Source organism: Chlamydotis macqueenii, chromosome 16 (assembly GCF_036417535.1).
Source record: "Chlamydotis macqueenii isolate bChlMac1 chromosome 16, bChlMac1.mat, whole genome shotgun sequence".
NCBI lineage: Eukaryota > Metazoa > Chordata > Aves > Otidiformes > Otididae > Chlamydotis > Chlamydotis macqueenii.
The window spans coordinates 6671237-6689546 of NC_141571.1; the positions used below are offsets into that span (position 1 = coordinate 6671237).

Consider the following 18310-nt stretch of genomic DNA (forward strand, 5'->3'; position numbering starts at 1 on the left):
GTATGCAGGGCCTATTGATAATTTTCCAGCATTTCTTGAGTGTAAAATTTACTGACACAAAACTGAAATTGCGTGTGATAGAATTACTTTTATTACAGAAATGTTTGTTTCTTGTCAACAACTTGGGGAGGAAAAGCAAACATTCGGAGCCAGTTCTAATTTGTGTTCTGACCTGTTGAATTCTACAGGGGTGCTCACAGAAACTGTAACTAGCAGGCCTCATTCTCTGCTCATGAAGAGAGAGGGTTTATCCTTGTCTGCATTGCCTGTGATGCTTGTTTGCTTTCCTTCCATTTGAACTCATTGTGCATCATTGAAAATGTGGTCTCTCCAGTCTAGCCTGGAGTGGAACAGGGACTGAGCTGTAGTAGTGCCCATGGAACAGCTGTACTCCCCAAGGCAAAGGTTGGTGTTGAAATGAAATGTTTCTGAACTTCCAAGAACTCTTTTTTCCATGCAGTTTTTTTTGGTTTTTGTTTTGTTTCTCACAGCTTTTCGTCCTTGTTCAGCTGGGAAGAAGCTTTTCATCCTTGTTACTAGCTTTGGTTATTTGGTTGTCTCAAGTGTCCTTATCTGTTACTGTTCTGCTATAACAATACAGAGCTGTCGAGAGATACTGAGCTTAGCAGCTCTCAAGGTGTATCTCAGGGCGGGGTGGGGGAGGTTGCATTCTCCAAATGTGATGCTGTAGGGGCAGAAAAAGAGTTGTTTGATCTCAGTTTGGACAAACTGTGTTCCAATAATACTTCTACTTGATCAGAATACAATGACAGGGGTCAGAATAAGTGAAAAACCTGAGTTGCCAAAATCTTTTGCCAGATCTGATGAAATTCAGGTTATAGGAAATACTAGTCTTAAGTACTTTCACAAGTATTTTTATATGCAAGTAAAAAATTAGGAAGTTAAGTTTCTGATTCTGCACCACAGTCTTTCCTTTTGAAAATCTCCTGGGCAGAGGGAGCCAGACTGCAGCAGCCTGTAGGGACACCTGAACTTGGACCTAGGGTAGTTCAGCTAAAATGGCAAAAATTTATTCTACAAAACCACAATGTAAAATCCACCACACAGGGTCTAGTCACAAGGTACTGTGGGAAGCTGCGGAGCACGAGTAATTGCCCATTCTCTCACCCCTACGTTTCTACCCAGTTCTCCCTGTTCCCATACCCTCCCATGGACATGCTCGTTTTGCAGAGCTGGTGCAAAGTTCAGAGTAAGTTCATTCCAATTGTGCAGATCTCTCCTTTTTATAATTCTCTCTGTTTGGAAACCAGGAAGCTATGGTATCATGTGCAGGTAGCACAGCAATAAACATGTTCTCATCACAATTTACACATAAAGCGTGAGTCCCTCGAGGTAACTCATCCCCCTCTTGACAGCTTTAATAAAGGATGATGGATTGTATCTAAATGACAGTTTAGGAAGATCAAAAATTCCCCTCTGTATTGTTTTGAGCTCTGGTGTACAAGAGCTGTTTTGTGTTCTGTGAAAGTTGTTTTTGCCTGTAAGCGCTAGGGCTCTATTACTCCCCTTCGCAGTGGTGAGAAATCCTTCTTTACTACAGGAATATATTCATCCTGCTGCGTACTTGTGACTTTTTGAAAAACTCTGCAGAAAAGCAAAGCCTAGCGTGGGTGGCAGTGGGGGAAATGCCAATAGCTGTGCGCATTGCCGTCTTTGGGATGCTGCTCTGGGCAGTCTCTCCATATGGGTTGTGAGGAGGCAGAGAGATTGGACACAAATCCAGCCAGAGTTTCCTCCAAGGCGTGAATGCCAGGAAGAGCCATCACCTGAACCGATCTGCACTGGCTCAGCTCCCCAGCCAGCATATGCAGGTGGCATTGGGAGACTCAGGCCTCCAGGTACCTGGCAGTCACCTGCACCCTCTTTTCCCCCATCTCTGCCCTTTTCTTTTTGAAGACTACATGTGGCAGAAAATAATTTCTGGAGGGTAGAGTCCTCCCTCTTGTTTCTCTTGGGCTTTAGATTTATTTCTCAGTGTATGTGCTTTGTAGCTGCACTTGGCAGAGTGGAGTTTGTTCAGCTGTCCATTCCCTAGCTAATCTGGTGTCTTAAAATAAAAACAAGCAAGTGGATCTTTGGAGAAGGGTTGCCACATGAAGACATATGGTTAAAACAGCACTGCTGAAAGTCATTCATGTGGTAAGAAAGCAGATAAGAAAAAAAAAGGCTGAGTGCCAAATTAGGGCTTGGTCTGGTGATACATCAAGGTGACAAAATGAAGCCCAGACAAGTGCCCACTGTGGTCACACAGCACCAAAATCACACCTCTTTCACTGGGGAAGCAGTAGCCTGAGTGCTCGTTGGAGCCCATCACCTTGGAATATGGCATAGTGCAGCTTTTGCCTCCTGTATATGAACAGCCAACTCTTGGAGCAAGCACTGTTGCAAAACACTGGAAGAAGATTTTTAGTATAGATTCTCATCAAACCACAGAAACTCGAGAGGAAGTTCTCCACTCATGTGAAATGGAAAATTTTGAAATAGAAAAATGCATAGACTGGAGTTAAATCAAGGCTAGAACTTGCTGGGGGTGCAGGATCCAGGGGATGTGAATCTTGCAGCTCTCCTACCACTTCCCTGGTGGGAGGCAAAGGAGAACTGTCCCTGTGTATCTTTTTTAAACCTTTACTTCTTTCCCTGTATAATTTTTGCAGTTATGCTTTTTCCAGCTAAGGAGGCTAAGGAGCTGCTTCATTTGGGACAGCACCTGGCATAGAACATATAGAACATAACAACGGGCACTCTCCTGTCCATCCTTTCTCTCCTTAATATCCCACGATGAAGCAGTGTTTTTTCTCCCTGCTGTCTGAGAAATCTCAGCAATATTGTTCTTATGTTTAGGATATCTACACCAGGGAACAAACTTTCAAAGTCTTCTAAAAATTTCCAGGTACCTGGTCCATAAGGACACATCCCAGGACATACCTCTGCATGGAAGAGTGTGTGTGGTTTTATATGTGATCTGTGGGGTTTTCCTACAGAAGATGATGATAAAAAAAATACTTTCCCATTATTTATTGGGAAAAAAAAAGTAATTGAATTTTAAATTTGAGTTGAATTCTTGTTTTCCAGCTTTGTTTCCCAGCTCTGTAAGTGATGTTTCAGCGTATGTAAAGGTTGTCTTTGAATGCCTTTCAGTAAGCAGACCTCAGTAATAGCCCTAAGTCTTTACAGCCTCTATTTGCCAAGATTTGTGATATACAATTTTCTAGGGAGTTGGTACTTTACTTCCTATTGGAAATTATTTGTATTAATATATCCTGTTACTTTGATTGCTGGTGTGTTTTATGACCATGATGTTCTTTCCCTTAGGCACAACAGGGATTTACCAGGGAGCCAATGGCCTGGCAAATTCTGCAGGATTCAGTGCTGTGCATCAGGTATGGTTCAGCATTTATTGTTGGCAACCTTGTAACTTATTTTAAACACTTAGAAGACTGGTAGATCAGAGGGATTATTTTGGTGTATACATATACTTAAGGAAGATACTGCTGTGTGTTTTGCTGAACACTGTTCTGCTCTACTCCTGTGGCCTGTCCCTTTGCTGGACTCCTAGGTATCTTGGTTTATTTTAAGATGTGTGTGCCAATACACAAGCTTGCACAGAGTGCAGTCCTTGCAGGAGGAGGATGCCCTGGCACTCTCTGCTGTGCTACTGTAGAAATGCCAAGAGTTTCATTATTCCTCTGCCATCTTACAACTTTCAGATATGTTTTCCATCCTTTACAGAGAGCTCCACTTCTAGGATCCTGTCATCTGCTGTCTTGGCACTGTGTAATAAATATGAACAATTTGAAAGAGGCTTTGGCAGGCTCTGATGAATATTGAGCCACCTGAGTTGTCTGTGTGCTTCCTTCTTTGAGAGTACACCTGTCTGTGGGCTTCATGCTTCAGATACCCTGATAAATGTGTGTATAAATATAAACACCGTGCATATGTATGCAAGACAGATGTTTCTTAGTAGCAAACAGCTGTTCTTGATTGGACCAAACAAATGAGTATGCTGTCTCAGAAAATGTGTTTTGGTTGGCCAGTAATTTCAATTCCTTGGTTTTAAGGTGATTGTTGACTTGTATTTTTAATGACAACAGTGGGCAATTTCTGTATTACGTCAGTTTTGGCTAAAAACATCAGCATTTGCTGATAGAAGTGCCTTTGAAGAATGGAGGTTACCTAAGAAGGGCGAAAGTAATTGGGTTGTTTTCATTGTTTTGTTATGTTCTTTAAGATAAAACAATGGAATTCTCTCATTTCTTTTTTAGTTTAACTGTTATTATGGCAACTTGAGTCTTTTGTTCTTGAGAGCTCCCTGGTGACTGAAAGTTAATGAAATAGCTTTGTCACAGGCAAAGATGTAAGCTCTTAAGGAGGAAAGTGCTTTTAGTCTTTCTAAAGACTGTTTATTATTTAATTTTATTTAATACCAGAGACTAATTAGCATTTCTGAGGAAATAAAAACCTTTTGCTTAGAGACAGTCTCCAGAGCATGAATACAGTTCTCTATCTGAAAAAGCAAATAGGTGGACAAGAGCAGGAGTTGCAATTAAAATGAAAATAAACAAATTAAACCTTTTTATCTTTGAATTGTCCAGAGGAGAAAAAAAAAACAACTATTCCAGTGTCCTGCTTTTCACAAAAAAAAAAAAAGAACATATGAAGATAATGGTGTGAAGTTTGTTTGGGAGCCTTAACGTGATGACAAAGCGTTTTGTGCTACCTCAGCTCCCCAGGGTCTCTTGCATCTCGTGTTTTTGGTTCATTTTTGTCTAGGTAGGGAAGATTACTCAGGCCTCCATTTATTGCTGAAATAGTTGGACAATCTCAACTGTGACCATTTCTGCAAAACAATTGCTATTTTTTTCCTTCATTTTTGTAACCTATTCTAACAGCTGATTAGAAAATGTTGCTGATCATGGGGAAAGGCAGCCTGTTTTGCTCCTTCCCTCACCCAATTATTCCTTCTGTTCTTCTCATTTCTTAGGTATTTTGTTGTTTACGGAGACTATGTGCTCCATCCTGGCCCTTTTCAAAAAGCTGCCCTACTTCACTCCTATTAAAATTGTTGAACTCTAAAATACAAAATGTGTCAGTGCTGATAAGTAAAATCCTATAGAAAGAGCAGAACTCGCCTGATTTCTGACTTCTTGTTGATTAGTCGATTGTAGTAAAATAGGAGTATATTTGGGAGAAGCGGAAATGTAATTTCATAAATGAATGATACTTGGTTCTTTAGTGAAATATTCCTGAGCCGTGACTTTCTGTGTGTGTAGATAATGCTACCTTTGTGGTGCCTTAATAATTTATAAGATAAAACCAGATACACAGAAGTTACTAATTCAAAAGACAAAGCCAGGTACACTGAAGTTAGATGTTTCTTTTTTCCTCAAAGGAATATTCATCATATCCAAGCTTCCCTCAAAGCCAGTACTCACAGTATTACAGCTCCTCCTACAACTCTCCGTATGTGTCTGCAAACAGCATCAGCCCCTCAGCCATCCCAACCTCCACTTACTCTCTGCAGGAGTCTTCTCACAATATCACCAGTCAGAGCACAGAATCGCTGTCTGGTAGGTGCATCTCTTCTCTTTTCAGTTTGGCAGTCTCAGCCACCTGTAGACGTAAAAACTATAACCTTGTTGTAATTTTTAAAAATACATGTGCAGATTTCATAGCACTTAAGTTCTGCTTACACAGTGCACAGGGTTTTGGGAAGAGATGAGAACAACCAACCTCTCTAAAACCATCCTGGATCGTTTTCCTGAGTATGCGAGGTTTGATCTCCTCTAAAGGTAGTACAGAAAGATAAAACAATTGCACACAAAATCCAGATGAGTACTGAGATCTAACATGGGTAGCAAGGAGTTTGAAACAAACAGACATGTTCTGAAAAAGCCCCAGAGTTTTCTGATTGATGACTTTTTAGCCCATGTCTCTGTCCAGGTTTATGTTCACCTCTTACAACAACATGTAATATATGCATTCCTAAATAAGGACATCAAGAGAATGCCCCTCTCTAAAAAATCAGCACAAACTGTTTGTCTAAGTTGAAAGTTCGAGATGAATTCAACACAAAAAGGCTTCAAAAATTGTGGCCTCTCTTTGAGTGCTTAATTTTTAAAGTCTTAAAGCTTAAATGGTTTATGGAATTACTGACGGATTATGATCCTCCAATGTACTGTTCAAGTACAATCTTCAGCTATCACTTCCTTACTGAAGTTTTCATTGGCATGCAATAACATTTATATAAAACACCACATAATTTGTGGATTGTCACAGTATACACCCATTGTAGGTCTTGCTGACTTATGACACAAATCCGAACATCTGTGGTTGCTCTGAAAGAAAAATAAACTAATACTGGTTTTTAAAAAGAAGTGATCACAGATTGCTCTAAAAGCAGTGGGAGATTTTCTGTTCCTTAGATCTTATCGCGGCCTTTTTGAGAAAGAGTGATTTCAAAAAGGCTTGTTAGGCACAATCCAAGCTTCTCTGAAGAAGAATATGGTTATTCTAGGAAGCTGGAGAGGCCGCAACTTAGCAAGGTGAAAAGAAAAATATGTTTGCAAAGGATTTGCAATGTCAGGTGGGTGAAATCTGGACAGGTTTATGAAATTCAAGCCAATCAAAACAGGTACGTTATACAAGGGAAGTTCACCTTTGACTGTCTCTTCTCAGTTATTTCTAAAATACTATCCTCTGTGAAATAGAATACAGCTAAACAGTCTAGTTCTAAATTTTTAAATAAAAGTTGATGTCGAAAGTTTATTTTTAATCATGAGCATTCATTAAATTAAAAAATAAGTCAGAAACTTAATTGATCTTGGTTTCCTTTTCCATTGCCTTTGTAATTTCTCTGTTGAAAAGCGGGGGGGTAAAATTCAAAAAGGTTTGTTTGGGTTTTTTTTCCAATGAAAAATGTGATAAAGTTTTTGAAATGACGTACCCATTTTTAAATGTTACATTTACAGTCGTGGTGATTTCTGAAATTGTTTTAAGAAATCTTAGGAGTTAAAAGTTATTTCTCTAACAATGTTAGCTATTGACATTAAAAAAGTAAGATTTTCTGATGGTGTTTTCACAGTGTTTCTAGTGCTCTCCATTAAAAGGTGTCATGCTTTAGTTATAATGATACAATGCAAAATTTAAGTCTACTATGAAATGTCTTTTTTCATAAAAGGAGAATATTCAACAACACCAGCAAAAGATATAGAAACAGACAGACATCACAGAGGGTCAGATGGCAAGGTACGAGCCCGGTCAAAAAGAAGCAACGATCCTTCCCCTACAGCTGACAGTGACATTGAGGTAATAACTTTAATTTATATTCCCATAGTAAATCCAGCAAGGATAAATAGTATTAGCAAATCCCACCATCAGACCGGTGAGCAGTAAGAGGCAGAATAAAATCAGTAATATAACTGGAGCCTACAGACATGGGTAGTCAAAGTAATTGCTCAGTTTCTATGTTATCAGCATCTCAAACTGTTTGTCATATGTACTTTTTTTTTTCATTTGGGCTTTTTGTAAGTCTGCTGTTTTATTCCCCTGGCTTGATGTGTAACAGGGGATTTCTGTGGTTGTTAGGAGAGCAGATTCTTAGGATGACCAGTACACACGTAATTCCAAAATTCCTGATGTTTCATTTTGCCTGCTTTCATAAAGCATCTACAGTCAGTGCTCCTAATGGATTTGAGATGTTAAAAAGCTCTAGTCCAACAGGACATATTTCCTGACTGAATGAATTCTCACAGTTGCTTAATATGTAACTATATTTTTTTTTTCCACCTTGTCTGTCATCGCAGCGTGTGTTTGTGTGGGATTTGGATGAGACGATAATTATTTTTCACTCCTTACTCACGGGGACCTTCGCGTCCAGATATGGGAAGGTAAAATTTAATTTTTTTAGCATTACTGCTTGTCCAGCCAAATTGCATCGGGAACTGTGGGGGCAGCTAATGAGACAGCTTTTCAAACAGATGCTGCCGATTTTATTCAGACATATTTGTATAAATATGTCCTGTGGTATTTCCTTCTAACATGTGAAAATTTAATTTACCTCCCTTTCAAGTTCCAAGTAGCCCCTTGTTTTTTGAAAGCTTGTATTATTCAGCTGCTGCTAGATAGGACATTGGGATGTTCTTTCAATGTCTGTCTTCTGCAAGAAAGAGCCTAACAAGCAGCCAGACAGCCTTAACTAGCCTGAATGAGGTAACACATTTTTTTGTTAGACCAGTGTTTTCTTATGAATCTCAGACAGCTTTTCAGGAGAGATTTTGTGTTGGTCAGTCTAGGTGACCATGAAGGATACTGGCTCTGCTTCCCACGTCGCTGCTGAAGCTCACATTTTTAAGGGATTTTAGGAACCATATCTTTAACTATCCATACTTCAGAAACCTTCTTTGAAATGCAAGCAATTCTGGGTTTTTAGGTAACTCTCTCTGTGGCTGAACAGATTGAACTTGGCTGCTAAGGAGAAAACACTTGTTCTTGGATTTAGTACCGTGTGCTTCTATTTCTTCCTAAGGCAGCTTTTTACGATAAACACTTAAGTCACTTTGAATTACAGAATGTCAAACACTTTTAAATGGGTAGGAAAAAAGACAATATCATTACCTAATTAAAGGTGGATGACCTAGTTGGCAGCTGTTTCCACACATGGCTCTGAGCAGTCAGCTTCATCAGGAGACTGGAAAATAACCCTGCTTCTCCTTAGAAAGCAGAAATATGATTTGACATCATTTCATGGCTTTACCAGCTGTACTTGTTTTACGATGGTTATAACAAGGTGAATGTGTAATTAGTAAGATAGATTTATTGTTCACTGTTAGATGTGCACAGTTGTAAGGGATATAAAATGGTGTTTGTGGTGTGGAAGTCTACTGCAGCACTTGGAATGCTGCTAACACTTCCAACAGCACCCTCTGAAAACCAAGCACGTGTTTCCAAGTAGGGATTTATTCAGACCCATGTTGTACAATGTAATTGAAGTGGTTACTTTTCCCAGGGAACATAATGAATGAGGCAGTCTGAGGTATACGTGTGTAAGCTCAAACCTACTGCCTGCAAAAAAAAAAAATAGAAAGAATTAGGCAGGATCAGGAAACATAAACTTAGGCTGTGTGGATCTGCTGTGCGGTCATGCTTAGCATTGGGTACGAGCTGCAGTATGCATGTGGAGAATTCTCTTAATAGGCTGACTTTGTCCTAGCATAAAACCTCTGAAGCAGACACCTTAATGTGCTGCCTCCTGCACAAGTTTAGAGGGTGTGGGGATCTGCTGCATGGGGGCAGATGGTGATGGACCAAGGAGTGCGATGGCCCTGTGGAGATGAGAAGCCCTACCGCTGCAGTACCTCGGAGCTCTTGCTGACAGGCTGCCGCAAAGGCAGAAGCTGCCATCTCTAGAGCAACTGGTGTGGGGATGAAGTGGGGTCAGGGAGTGGAGCCAGAAAGGGTTTATCGAAGGCACTCACCAGTGGCCGAGCCGTTCCCATCGGCTGTGAGAGCACAGTTAGGCCAAGACAGGGCACTCATGAGCAGCAGCCTGCAAAAAGGACCAGGGAAAGAGGAAAACAGGAAAATGGAAACTCAGGGGATTGTCTGGTTTCAAAGGCCTTTAAAAGTGCAAAATGACAAACTTCTGTTGGCTGTTTTCTTTACACAAATGTGAACAATGATACTGACTTTTATTTAATTAATGAATCACCTTTTGTATGAAGTTACGACAGACTTCTCTAGAAGGATTTTTTTCATAGTTCTTCATTTGTTTCATCAATTTTAAATTCCTCAGGGCTTTACTATAAGGGAAATGGTTGTGTTATAAAAGTATTATAGGCTAACGGCTTGATCCAAAGACAACCAGAGGCTTTGGTGGGCTTTGGAACAGACCTTAAACCAAGAGGGAAATACAGCATACTCAGACAGCCTGTCCTGGGAACCGTTAAATAGTAACACAATTAAAAAATGTTTAAGTGAGCTGAGCTATCAAGTACAAGTGAAGCAGTGAGCCAGAGGTTAGTAGAGTTTCAGAATCTCTTAACTTGAAAAATGTAGGAAGTGTTAATCTCAAAGTAAATTAAGTATCAAGGCCCAAAACTCTTATTTTTGTCCATAGTTGATCGTAAAAGATTTAGACATGCACATGCTTTGAATTACGTTTCACATGTGGAGGTCTTGGTTCTTCTGTATGTCTTCCTCCAGAAAAAGTGTCAGTTTATATGATCTTCATCATTCCCCTGACCAACATTAATGCCCCAGTATCATCCTGTCTGTTGTATGGGTAAAGCTGCTGTGCAGCCACTCAAAGAATTAGTCTATGAAGTTGATCAAGCTGAAGAATAACACTTCTTTCTGGGGTGATTTTTCTGGGAAGAGGGGAGGAGGAACATGAACCATAGCTTCAGACCTGTGGGTCTAAATTCCAATGTTCTTTAGCTTCAAAATCTCAACTAGTTCTGCATGTTGCCCCCTCCTTGGTAATGGCAGCAACAGGGAGCTGTCCAAAAAAAAAACTTTTTTTTTTTTTTTTTTAAAAACAAAAAGAAAAAAAAAAAAAGGAAAGAATTTACAAAAAGGACTATCAATTGTAGTCGTATTAATCATTAATCCTTCAATGTTGTTTTTTTTTTTTTCTGACCTGATTTCATGTGAAAATTCTCTTTGGTTTCTGAGAGAAACCTCTATGGTCCTTGCCGTAGATACTGGCTTCTCAGAGCATGGACAGTTCATCTCAGGTATTTAGAAAATTATTTGCTCCCAGCATTAATAGAAGTTAAAACGCATTTACTCAAGGTTGAAGCATGAATGACTAGCCCAGCCCAGGTTGCTCTTTTTTTGTCCCCTCTCTTTGCTCTATCCCATGGATTACACAGTCATCAGACATTTGGTCTTAATGTCTTTCCCATACGGTCACTGCAGTTTAACCTTTATAGTGGCGGTCAGTGGCCTGCAGATTCACATCTCCTTTTGCTTTCTTGCCCATGGTTGAATGGTTGCATACCTGCACAAACATACGCAGTCACGGTCTAAGTGATCAGGGCAGCAAAGCTGTCAAACCTGAGGAAATCTCTCCACCCTTTGGTTTCTCAGCAAGGAGGCCCTCTGACAAGAAAAGGCAAAAAAAAAAAAAAAAAAAGTTCCATAGCCAGTTAACCCTGAATATTATATTCAGGAGCGTTTAGAAACCTGTTCTGCAGGCTTCTCATCACTGTATGGGTGCAGAATATTTACCATGTGCCTAGAGACCACAGCAGATGTAGACCATCATTATAGCTTAATGCACTGTCCACCAAGCCCTTTTAATCCCTTCAGGCATGTATAGTAGAGCTCCCATTCAACAGGAAGATGTCTGCAGTCTTTTACTGTGTCTGCAGAGATCTGCCTGCCAAATCACTGACTAACAAAATCCATAACACTGCTGTTGGGCTTTCCTGTGAGCTGGGGAAAATTCAGAGGGCTTTGGCCATTTGTTTGAGGCAGCTAGCCGCAGTACAGAAAGCCTCTTTTGGTAGTATTAATTCAGACACAATAAAAGGAGATTGCATGCACTCCCGTGCCAAAAAGAAATCATGTCTATTCCCCTTTCCCTGACTGACATAATTTGCAAGCTTGTTCCATAATCTGCGTTGTCAAAGCATTAAAAAAAACATTCTGCATCTCTTCCAGTCTGAGAAATTTTAAGTATTATATTGTAGACTCATTCCCATGCTTTTTGAAGGACGGCTATCAAGAAAAAAGGGAGCACTGGGTGCATTGTTTTCCCTAGCTGAGGGGCATGTGTGAAGCTAATACCTTCTTTCAGAATTTTGTGTTGTTCCCAGAATGTGTGTTCTTGTTCTGTGTTGGTACACTCCTTGGGATTTTAGTGTCAGAATGAATGGTGAGTAAAGTAAAATCTGGAGTTAAAATTAATCTTTACATGCAAGCGACTCTGAAATTCTGGAACTAAATGGAAAGGATTTTATTTTAGCACTGACTTAAAGAACTGAATACATAGGACAGTCTAAATTCTTGAATTGTGTTGGATCTTTACCAGTACTTTAATGATGTCTGCTGGTACCTGGGAGTTACGTTCTGTAGAATTCCCTGTAAGATGCATAGCACTTTCTGAGGTTGTTCAGCATGTTGAATTGGCTTGAATTAAGAAAAACATACTGCAAAAAAAATAATAAAGCACATGATGTCCCAGTTTTAAATCAGTCATGCAAGGTCATGTTCTAGATTTTTGTTAGCGTTAACTGAAAGGTGTGTAGATTGCTTGTGTTACACTGTGCCTGTGAGCCTGGACTATGTGGTCACTTTGCCTGGAGTGACCGCTGGCTGCTTTCAGTGGGGACTTGCAGTTTGCCTTGTATTTGCTTGATTGATGTAGAGGCGGCTGTTCTATGATAGCCATAGTTTTTAATTGCTTTTGCATTTCAGAAGTGGGAACATGAGATTTGTCCAAATGGTGAGCAGACAGATATCAGTGAGGTAGGGATAGGGCATGGACTCAGGTTCCTAGCCTGTGTGAACGTGGGCTCTGCCTCTCTGATGAGGGACTGGCAGGGGCACAGGTATGTGAAGGACTAGGGGAGGGTCTTTCAACAACAGCAGAGCCTTAAGACCTTTTGGACAGAGTAGCTAAAGTTGCTGCTTGGCCCAGTTGAGGACAGGACATAAACATGATTTTCTAGCATTTCAAGCAAATGTCGTAACTGCTGTATGTTCGTTGTCTGTGAACTGGACTGTCTTGTTCTCACCAGAAGTGGTGTGGATCTAAGAAACCTTATTCCTCAGGAGTTTCACTGGCAGTTATATGTTCTTAGAAGTTTTCCTTTAAGTGAATTGTAATTTCCAATTTAAAAAAAAAAAAAGTCATTGAAAAGTTCCTACTTGGCTCTACTCAAGATCCTTGTAAGACCCTAGGGTTGAATTTTTTTTCTTTTTTTTTTTTTTTTTTTTCCTGCTTTCATTGAATGCGTCAAGTAGCTTGTGCTTTTCCCTGCTTTGTTCTCTTGCAGGACCCTAAAGCCAGGGCCTGGTTGAAATGCCATAGGGATTTAATCAAACCTGATGGTGATTCATGCTTCTAATGGCCGAATCTGTCCTTTACTACTTTACAAACTGAGAAGGAATAAAACCTCATTTTATTGCTCGGCTGTTAAAAACTATTTGTAGAAGTTGCTAAGGTTCAAATCAAAAGTGCCCTCCCTTGAGAACTATTAGTTAATTCTAAGTGCCATGCCGTCGCTTTTTTTCTTCTTCTCTCGCTTGAGATGTGGCCTTATATCACTACTGCTGTTCAAACATCTGAGAGTTTTCCATTCCTTTGACAAACATGAGCCAAAGTGCTTAAGGACATCTGTTTATTTTATTTCTTTAATGAGAAAACCTTCCAATTTCTTACTGGCTCAGCTGTGTTTATTTACATTTTGTTAGTCATATGTGTGGGGCACCTTGGGACATTAAAAACCTGCAGAGGCCTATGCTTAGGGCTGCTAGCAGGCATCCTGGTCAGAAAGGCAGAATAAGCCCTTCCTAAGGAAAACACAGTCCTTGGAACTCCATAAAATAGATTTTAAAAACAAATAGAGCCTAATTCACTCAGTAGATCATGGATTAAGTCAAGATGAATACAATTTGGAAAGGATTTTCTGAGGAAGTTGGAGATTTTTTTACCCACTGGAGGCTAAACCTTGTATTTAATGCCTTTTTAAGTTAAATTAAAAAAGCTTTCAATCACTGCAGGTAATAAAAAAGTCTGTTACTTTAGACATGCTGCTATATCAATGATTAGTTCATTTTTGGAGAGAAGGGAGTAAATAATTCCAGCCATTTGATTATTTCAAATGTGTATTTCAGGAGCAAACATCTGTGTTTATCATCTGTGCTGGCTGATGAGAAGCAGCAGCAGAAACAGCAAAACCAGATCCACAGCAGCTTAGATGGTGGGCATGGGAGATGCTGTGAGCTCGTGTAGATGTAACCTCTTGTACTAGAGCTTAGGTGAGCAGAGGGTTTTCTAAGCAAAGTGCACGTGTGGCATTTGGAAGTATTAAAGGATTATTTTTGATGTAAAATATATATCAGAAACAATGCTAGATTGTCAAACAAGCATGAGTAACAGGAACTTGCTTTCCAGTATCACTGAATCATGACTTGTTTTTTTAAAGGAAAAATAGTTTAAAAAAAACCAAAGGGATGTAACTTGTGTTAGGAATTGCACGTGCAAAATATGCAGATGTGCTGAGAATTACACACTGCGATGTGTTTCCACCAGGCTTTCCAGGAGTTTTTGTGTTTTTTTCACAGAGCTATTAACAGCTTACGTATAGAAATACAGTGATTTCCCTGTGTTGAGGGGAAGGGAATGAAGACACATTTGGTTTAAATTCCACTCCTCCTTTTGACACTTATGCTCTGTATAGTAAAAATAAATTATTTGTAGATTTTTTTGGTCATAAACCTTTTGTATTACTAAATAAAAATAATTTCCATTTGTCCTCAAGCATAATGGCCCAGCTTTTAACCTGTATTTAAGTACAGTATTCCCGCAGGACTGTAATCCATTTCAGAACTCATGAATTCAGACACTGGATAAATTAGTGTAGTCATTACTGCTTGTCCCTAATCATCGTTCATTTAGAGAGGGAGGAAAACCTTTTCAGCCTCTGTGTGCTCTTGAATGTGAGGATTTAGTGACTGACATCCCCTTTTGCTCATTGGCATAACTTCCAAGGTGTAGTCCCCAACCATTTCTGAACAGATACGTGCCAGTAAAAAGACAGTCCTTCAGGAAATAATAAGCAATACTTTGGAAGTACCTCCTAAGTTACAATAAGGGTGCATACGAAAAGGTATCTGAAGGGATGAAATTGTATTTGCTCTCCATCTAGCATGGACTTTTCACAAGGTCACACTGTGGTGGCTGTACACACTATTCATTTAAATTCGGTAGCTTGTCTAATAAACCTGGGTATATCAATGTTAGAGTAAAACATTTTGGGGGGAAAAAAAAAGTTTAAAGCCTCAAAAGCTGAGTGATTCTATTTGAAAAAGGACAATCCTTTTTTAAAAAGTCAAAAGTGCAGTCACTTAAGTAACTTCTGAAATGCATTTCAGCTGCTGAGCTACTGTAGTTACTTAAAACAACTTGTCTCACAAATACCCACTCTCTCACTTGAAAAGCTCTGAGAGGCTTTGTCTGGCTGTCCCCTGTGTCTATGAAAAAGATAAAATTGCAAGCTAAGCTACTGAAGTGTAGTAATAGAGCTAAATGTGTTCTCTTCCTCAAAAAGACTTGGGCTTACTTGAATTAGAACTGATGCACATGGTTAATTTCCCGTTACTGTAGGAAAGCCTTGTTCATGTCTCAAATTCTGATCAAGGTGTAAAGTGTTACAGCCAAAGAATGATTATTCTCACAGACTGGTTCTGTTCAAACATGTGGCCCAGGCATTTTTATCTTTGCTTTTGTTATTATTATTATTTTTATACTACAACCAAGCTGGTCCATTTTCCAGGAGTTTCCAAGTAATTAAACACAATTAAAACTATTAAATTCTTTCTTTTGGTGACAACTTCATTATTAACAGCTAACCACAAGGAGGAGATTTAACTTAGAAAGCCCTTGATTGTACACTAATCCGTCTCTCACCTCTGGCTGACACCTGTAGCAGATAAACCCTATAGAATAGGAGTCTGATGAATACTCTTAATTAATACTTTCTTCCTTGTAGAAAAGTAATTATTTGCTCATGGCATAAACAGGTATTTGGCAGAGATTCGAAGAGGCTGATTAGTTTGAAATACTAGGGCTTTATTTTGTTTTTTTTTAAAGCAGGGGTGGGAGGGAGGTCTGAATTCAGGATCCAGGCTCAGAAAGGCTTTGTCGTAACATTTTGAATGTCGGGTTAATTGGCACATTGCTAAATAGAAGCGGAGTCAGACAACGAGATGATTTGTTATCCATCTCAAAGGAGCCAGCTTTACCTCTTTGCTAATGGCCTGCAAGTCTGAACAGGGTACCTGTAAGGCAGCGGCTTGGAATGGGCTTTGGAGCCAGGATTGGAGGTGAGAGTGACTTGCACTTGAGAGATTGCCAGAGATAAGTCTGCTTCCCTCTTCCTTTCAAAATTACAGTGTACAAGAGATGAGAGCTGGCTGTGGACCTCCAGCCAACTGGATTAGTAGTAGCTGCAGGTGTTAACAAATACATGTCTTTTTAATGCATACTCTAGGGCAAGTATAAGCAGTTTATGAAAAAATCAATCTCCGTGTTTCAGGGAAGCAGTGGTAAGAAGGATTTAATACAGAGCCATTTAGGAGAATGCTGACATCGCAGTTTCAAGCGTTGCTGCATGTGGGCTTTTGTGTAGGTAACGGCAATACCTTTAGTAGTGAAAATACGGCAGTTTAGGCTTCTGTGCGGGTTAGCTCCTGAAAAGGGGTCTGGTGACCTACGTAGCACATGCTCCAACATACTTGCAGCTCTTTGTACCCCCATTCGGTAGCTTAAAGCTAATTTGGGTATGCCTGCACATTCTGCATTCCCTTTGCTTTGCTAAAATGCAGACTAGTTGGAGTTTCTCGTGCAGTGAAGAGACCTAACTTCCCACTTTAACTCACTGCCCTGATAGGGAAATATTTCTTCTTTGCTTACCTCCAGTTTTTGTGGAAATCATCTTCAAGCAAAGACGGACTGAAGGCTGTTCAACAACCTCCTATTAGCGATCTTCTGTCATCCTGTAACTCAAAATGAGGGGACAACATGGAAACAAATTAATTTTAGGCAAGGTGTTATTAGCTTGGAGGACATAATTGAACTCAAATTGTAATTTTAAAGTGCATTTAGCTTCAAACGTACCTAACTAGTTCAAGGATTAGGAACAGCGTGTGCAACTAGCAGAGCAAATATATCAGCTCATGATGTTGGGTTATGCAAGAAAATGTTCCCCTTGGTGAATGGACACTGTTGTATTCCTCTGTAGCGTGTTCCACATGCTTCTGTTGCCCGTATTTTCCTCTCGTAGGACTATCTGCTGAACAGGCAGCACAGTTAGCCCAAAGCAAGCAGATGCGGAGCTGGGAGTTGGCAGTGCCTCGCTTACAGTGAAAATGACCTTGCTCACAAGGTGTGGCCGTTGCCAGCAATGGGCAATAGCCCATCAGTCCTTAGCTGAAGGTCATGGCTGTGATAGAGACAGCAGAGAGACATGTCCAAGGATACTCTCTAGGGCAAACATTTTTTATCCAAAATGCTAAAAATGAACTTATCTTACTCTTTGTGTGTTTTGATCCTGTATTCTTTATGAAGGAGTGTTAGGGAATGGGGGCTTTTTACCTCTCAGTTCCCTCAAGATGTGCACTAAGCAGAAATGGGCAGCTCTGAAACTACTATTCCTGTTCATTAAAAGTGGGAGTGAGGGCTGTGTTGAGGAGGGGGAATATCAGTCTCTCAGTTCAAAATGACCACTTCTTCCCTGGTCCTTATTTCCCGCAGCTGATGGGAAGAAGCCTGTTAAGGTGTGTGTTGGAGTGTCGGGCGTGCCTGGTCTGTCATGTCTGAGCACCAGAGGTTAGCACTAAAAGTAATTTGTGTGGCTCTTTAATTTTGCCCCTAAAGGAAGCTCCAGCAATGGTGCATGGCAGAGGTGAGGAATATAGGGATACGCTGTGGTGCTGGAGGTTTTATTTACAAAAGGAGTTTATTGCCTACTTTCTATCCCTGCCTCTCATTGTCCTTGTTTGTGAATGCATGACCAGTGGATTAGCAGAGGGGTAGGACCTCGGTCTTCTAAAGTTACTAAACAAGCACTCAGGGTTGAGGTTTTAGATTAATCTGTTTTCACTGTTAAAAGTGGTTCCTGGAGGAGATTTGATTTCAAGCTGTCTGTGGTCTGTTCTTCTTGGACTTCGTATGCATCAGAAAACATTGGATAGATCTGTTACTCAGGAAGCTTGTTCCCGGGGCTTCAGGGTGCACTTTTCCAATGGAAGGATGTGTTAGCAGGGATCATTGGTATGAATGTGGCAAATTTATGTTGCTCTGCTAAACTCACACTGCTCTAATGTAGGCATTAGCAGTCCACGAGGGCATCCCCTGCAGCATAGAGATATCCTTTAGTGGTACAAGATTTCTGTGCCCAGGAAGAGCTCTCCATCCACATCTTCAGATAAATTTCATCATTCTCTTTCAGATTATTTACACAGAGAATTTGAACAAGACGTTGATTGCTATACCTATCTCATTTTGGTGCCTTCCTGGCAGCCTGATTTTCCTCTTTATTCATACTTGGATTGAAAGCTG

The 18310-nt window shown here is 40.1% G+C and overlaps 1 protein-coding gene across 2 annotated transcripts in view; it reads left to right on the forward strand.

Annotated features, from left to right (window-relative positions):
- EYA2 (EYA transcriptional coactivator and phosphatase 2) overlaps nucleotides 1–18310 on the forward strand; it is a 97975-nt gene that overhangs the window by 59886 nt on the left and 19779 nt on the right. For both annotated transcript variants that reach the window (XM_086760540.1, XM_086760539.1), the window contains exons 6-9: nucleotides 3334–3401; nucleotides 5411–5588; nucleotides 7199–7326; nucleotides 7824–7907. In XM_086760540.1, the coding sequence (XP_086616666.1) occupies nucleotides 3334–3401; nucleotides 5411–5588; nucleotides 7199–7326; nucleotides 7824–7907 (458 nt within the window). The remainder of the gene's footprint in view (nucleotides 1–3333; nucleotides 3402–5410; nucleotides 5589–7198; nucleotides 7327–7823; nucleotides 7908–18310) is intronic.